We start from the raw sequence: 6,077 nt of genomic DNA, 5'->3' as shown, positions 1-6,077 counted from the left end.
GGTAGACTCAGTGAGGAACTGGAAGATACAGACCTCGTTCATTGATGCATTTGCTACATTTCTAGTCCTCTCTTACACTAAACTCTGCTCGGTCTCATTCCTAGTATTGTTACCTAATACAGTGTACAGTGCAAACGGTGAAGTGAAGGGTATGAAACTACTTTACATGGATGCTTCAGTGGAGTATGGTAGCTCTAAGCACATCTGGTTAATGATGATATCAATAATCGTCCTCTCTCTCATTGTGATACCATTACCATTGATACTGCTACTGTATCCTCTACAGGTAGTACAGAGATGTCTTCATCGTACACATTTAAACCATCGTGCATTGAGAGCTTTCATGGATTCGTTCCAAGGCTGCTACAGGATCGGAACTGAAGGTACAAGAGATGCCAGGAGCTTCTCTTCTGTCTACTTCTTTTTGAGGATTGTCGTGCTTGCAGTTCTGATGTCAGCAATGGACAGTGTAGTTGAGGGTATGCTACAAGTGATGACAATGATAATAGTCGTGTGTCTAATAGTCACTGTCCAGCCTTATAAGAAGGAGTGGAACAATACTCTTGATGTATTCATGTTCAGTGTGATGATACTAATCAAAGTAACAATGCTAGTTCAATCAGAATCTCATCAACTAGGCAAAGGCTTTATCTCATTAAACACAACACTGATATTACTACCACTGGTATATATGTCAGTTTACGTTTGCGTGAGGCTAATACAAAAGTTTTGCAAGAAAAGAAATGTTCGAACAACTTTCTATGATGCGATTCAATTGAATCCTGATATGACTTTGTAACTTTACTTTTTAAAAAGAAGAGTAGATTAAAGTTAATTTTAGATATTAATAATAATAATTCTTTACTATTATACTTTAATGCAAACTTTTTGGGCTCAATATTAAATTCAGTATTAAAATAAATTCCAGCAGTTCACTTCCTGCTTCAAGACAGGCGGGTCATCCATATTGGCCAAGCAATGGATCCCGCAAGAAGATCTCCTTTTCTCTTTCTTCTTTTATCATTAATCTACTCTATTAGTCTTTACAGTTTACCAGGGAGCTCTAATGCCCAGTTGCTAGGTGAGAATGGCAGTGGGTCAGCCTCTGGAAGCGGTGGAGGTCTGCGTGAAGACTTTGGTAAGTCGGCATGGCATTTTAAGCTACAAAAATATAATATTTTGTGTGCTACATGAACATTTCAGTGCTGTTTAAAAATACATCTTACTCCTTCCTCATCTTGTACATTGCAGACCCAGTCATAGTACAAGGTCCTACATCACAAGCTGTTGTAGTGGAAGAATCGATCGAGCTCTTTTGTTTTGCAAATTACACTGACACAATTGAGTGGCTCAAAGATGGCAGCATAGTCTCATCCTCCATGACTGTTGTGGCGGTTGAGACAGAAGATGATGACGTGTTGCAGAGCATTCTAAGTTTTAATGCTAGCTTGACTGATAGCGGTGAATATGTCTGTAACGCCAGCAACAGATTTGGGCATGTTTTGTCTAACACTGCTACTGTTACAATATTACGTAAGTCAAGCACCTTTCTCTCTCTCTCTCTCTCTCCTTCTTTATCTTTCTCTTATACTTTTCTTCTCCTTTCTCTTCTCCCCCCGCTCTCTCTCCCTCATAGTAAGATGCTTGAGTGTGCATATTGTGCAATACAATTGATATTCACACCACTTACTCTCAACACTACTTGTTTTTACTCCGCTACTTGATACTATACAAACTATCATATGTAGCAACAGTAGTGGCACATGGCATTTGTATAATATGCATAGTAACATAATGCTTGAGAGATTAATACATGCCATAGCTAAATTAAAATATTTTGGCATCGGTAACTTTCATGAAACCATTGACAGTACATGAATGAATGTAATATTATTATTTTTTGCTTTTATAAAAGGATTCATGAGCTATATATAGTGTATTTCTTATTTTTCTATTCTAGATCCAGCTAATATCACAGTGTCTCCTAGTGGCCAGGTCATTATAAATGAAACAGATGATGTCATTCTCACCTGCCAAGGATTCGGAGTCCCTCTACCATCTCTCACCTGGTTAAGCAATGAAACAATGCTCGGTTCTGGTGGGGGCCCACTAGGATTTTCAATATTAACTAATGTCAGCGATGAGGTTGAGATTACAGTTAGTACTGGTTTGGATTCCCAAGGACGAGCGGTGACTCTCTCCCTCCTAACGTTGTTCAGCGTAATGAAAGCTGAAGAGGATATAACTTACACTTGTAACGGTGATAATGGAGTTGTGAATGACATTGGAGCAATTAGCAGTCTTTCCGTATCGCTCATTATTCAAGGTAAATGTAACTTTATGAGCATTTCTGTCTGTGCTTGTTGTACTTATAACACACAGAGTGTTCAAACTCTTGATGCCATGCTTGAATAGTGAAAAGATATTATTACCTACCCCTCCTGTATGAAATGTAATTTGCATACTAGCTCTAACATGTACTAGTTGTTTCTTTCACATTACCTTTTTTGGGATGATAAATAAGTTTCCTAGTAAATCAATTACATTATAACATTATAATTGTTAGCTAATTGAACTCTACTATTTATATATTAACCAGCTATGCTTGTTTTCCTCATTCAATACATGTCAATGGCCACATTCTTTTTCCTATAGCATTGTGTTTCTTCTCTCTAACAATAACATTATTCTTTTTCTAGTCCCACCGTCTGTTTCAGTCAATGGTCGTCGTACAGTTTTAGGTGTCGTTGGTGAGAGTGTCACGTTATCATTTAACATTACTAATGATGATCCACGAGTCACCACTAATGGCCTACAATGGATATTCACTAATCTTGAGGGCTCTACCGATATCACTGGTTCAAACATTGATGGTTTTACTTTCTCTGGGGACTTGTTGACCCTGAGTATCATCGGAGTGTCTCATAGTAATGAAGGTAACTATACTTTAATAGCGAGGAACCCTGCTGGTTCAGCTGAGTCTACTGTTAGTCTTGAGGTGGAAGGTAAGGAATGGCATTTTCTGTTTACCTTTTATGCTTTCTCCATCTGTCTCCTTTTCTGTTTCTGTTTCTCCTTTTCTTTATGTCCTTGTCTTTGTTTATTTATGTTCTCTTTCCAAAACAATTCTCTCTCTCTCTTTCTCTCTCTCTCTCTCTCTCTCTCTCTCTCTCTCTCTCTCTCTCCCTCTCCCTCTCTCTCTCTCTCTCTCTCTCTCTCTCTCTCTCTCTCTCTCTCTCTCTCTCTCTCTCTCTCTCTCTCTCTCTCTCTCTCTCCTCTCTCCCTCTCTCTCTCTTTATTATCCAGCTGGCCCAGTGATCATTGATGCTCCTGCTAGTCAGCAGGTCCTCACTGGTCAAGATGTTCTGCTGAATTGTACTTCTGCCTCAGAACCACTTCACTCCGTTGTCTGGTTCTTTAATTCAAGTACAGAGATTGTTAGATACAACGCTACTACAAGAGATTTGTAAGAGGAGAGAAAGGAGGAGAGAGAGGAAAGAGAGAGGGAGTAAGGGTACAATATAATGCTTCTCAATTACTACAACTATCCCTTTTCCTTGTACCTATATACACACATGAACAGCTTCCTCATTTCTAATAATAAATATATCTTTGAAGACCCCTCCTCTCCAACATACGGCTCATTAACTATCAGGAATGCCTCATTAGCTGATGCTGGACAATACACATGCGTTGTATCCAATATCCACATGACACAGTCGGCCTATGCTTCTCTGAGAGTCCAATGTGAGTTTAATGATACTGGTAATGAGTGATATGTCATTTATAGCATATGTGCATATATACATAAACTGAAGCCATAGTGTCATTGGTATATGCATGCACACGCATGGTCTGTTTTTGCTGTAAAGATTTTCAAGTTTAGGAGCTGCGATTAAATCCTTGTTCATTATGTTAACTGCATTTTACTTTGTCTTACATACCTGTTACTATTAAAGCACTTCTATGTACATCTATTCTGTGACATGATTGCATTGCTGTACACATATAGCCCATTACTTATTGTTACTTATTGCGCCTGGAAAACGGATATTGTTACGAACGTGTCTGGGCTTCAATTAGCACATCCAATTAAATTATGTCATTATTATTATTATTATTATTATTATTATTATTATTATTATTATTATTTTCATAATGCCATTTCACTCACATGTGTTTGTTGTCATTTTTATTATACCTACTAATTGATTTATTTAATTGTCCCTTCTCTCTCTCTATCCACACACACGTATAGTGCCTCCTAATGTAAACATTTCCTCCTTCCCACTGTCTGGAATTTATGGTGACACAGCTTCATTTACTTGCACTGTCAGGGCGTTCCCCACTCCTACAGTCACTTGGATTATCAATGGTAGTATTATTAATCCTGCCACTGATCCAGGAGCTAGTGTTAGTTTTTCTATGCCAGAGACGGATACTTCTGTTAGTGTGCTAACACTCAGTAGTTTGACCCTCGATGACAATGGAGGTTATCAGTGTCACGCTGTCAATGACTTGGCGGAAAGGGTTGAGGCTCTTTCCGAGTCTTTTAATTTCTCTGTGTTCCGTAAGTTTAAGTTTTGTATATTGCATTACTCAACTTTGTACATGTATGTAGAAAGTTTGAGCTGATTCCGACTTTAATTTTTTGAGTTATGACCGTATTTTAAAACTTCAAATTTCAGAAAAGTACACTGTACTATAGCCCATGGTTTTTCCCAAAAAATGGCTCCAAAATTACCTCCAATTTTTATTACAATTTCTCATACATATTGATGTACTTAAGCTATGTAGAAAGTTTGAGCCGATTCCAACTTCAATTTTTCAAGTTATGGCCATTTTTTTAAACTCCAAATTTTTGGAAAAGTACCCTGTACTATAGCCCATGGTTTTTTCTGAAAAATGGCTCCAAAATTACCCCCAATTTTTATTACATTTTCTGATACATATTGATGTACTTAAGCTACGTAGAAAGTTTGAGCTGATTCCGACTTCAATTTTTCAAGTTACAGCCATTTAAAAAAAACGCCAAAATTCTGAAAAATACCCTGTACTATAGCCCATGGTTTTTCCAAAAAATGGCTCCAAAATCACCCCCAATTTTTATTACATTTTCTAATACATATTGATGTACTTATGCTGTGTAGAAAGTTTGAGTCGATTCCGACTTCAATTTTTCAAGTTACGGCCAATTTAAGAAAACGCTAAAATTCTGAAAAATACCCTGTACTATATTATAGCCCATGGTTTTTTCTGAAAATTGGCTCTGAAATCACCCCCAATTTTTATTACATTTTCTGATACACATTGATGTACTTAAGCTATGTAGAAAGTTTGAGTCGATTCCGACTTCAATTTTTCAAGTTACGTGTACATGTAGCATCATACCCCTGTAGTGTTATTGTATTGTATTAATTAATTCTACATTTTGTGTTACTAACTAATGAACATGTGCCCTATAATCACTACTAATTATTATTAATTAGTTTTATTCTAATGTGCAATGGGATATGTCTGAAGAATTAGTATTTTAATTAGTAGTTTCGTTTATTTAGCAATGTCCTTGTGATAGTACCTGCTGCTATCCATCTAAACACATTCCTTTATCTTCCTTCCCTCTCTTTCTCTCTAATGTACAACTACATTTCATTTATATCTACTCCCTCATATCTCTAATATCTCATTCTTCATTCTCTCCTCTCTCTCTCAGATCCTCCTAATGTAACTACTCTTGAGCCAAGAGAGATCATCATAAACCAAACACAACCAGCAAACTTCACATGTCAAGCTTACGGAATACCAACTCCATCCATCAATTGGATAAACGTGTCCAGTGGATTGATAGTACAACCAGTAACTGGTCTCATTGATATAATGGAGACCTTACTGCCTCCAACTACACTACAGTCAGTACTAGTGTTTAGCAATGGATTAAAGACTGATGAGTCAATATATACTTGTATTGGAATCAATAACATCACCAATATAATACAGTCACCAGAACAAGACAATATAACCTTATTAGTACAAGGTAATGTATAAGGGTAAATACATGTAAATGTATTTTTATTTTG

The 6,077-nt window shown here is 37.0% G+C and overlaps 1 protein-coding gene across 1 annotated transcript; it reads left to right on the top strand.

Annotated features, from left to right (window-relative positions):
- The first annotated feature begins 947 nt into the window (after positions 1 to 947).
- On the top strand, positions 948 to 6,045 carry LOC109582846 (hemicentin-1-like). Its single transcript, XM_019997842.1, has 8 exons — positions 948 to 1,138; positions 1,252 to 1,533; positions 1,961 to 2,326; positions 2,700 to 3,005; positions 3,307 to 3,466; positions 3,584 to 3,747; positions 4,259 to 4,570; positions 5,714 to 6,045. Exons 1-8 carry the CDS (start codon positions 979 to 981, stop codon positions 6,043 to 6,045), a joined length of 2,082 nt encoding a protein of 693 aa, XP_019853401.1. The 5' UTR covers positions 948 to 978.
- Positions 6,046 to 6,077: the final 32 nt, after the last annotated feature.

This window comes from Amphimedon queenslandica, unplaced genomic scaffold (genome assembly GCF_000090795.2).
Source record: "Amphimedon queenslandica unplaced genomic scaffold, v1.1 AMPQUscaffold_13350, whole genome shotgun sequence".
In the NCBI taxonomy this organism is placed as follows: domain Eukaryota; kingdom Metazoa; phylum Porifera; class Demospongiae; order Haplosclerida; family Niphatidae; genus Amphimedon; species Amphimedon queenslandica.
This window is presented reverse-complemented; position numbering and strand designations above follow the sequence as displayed.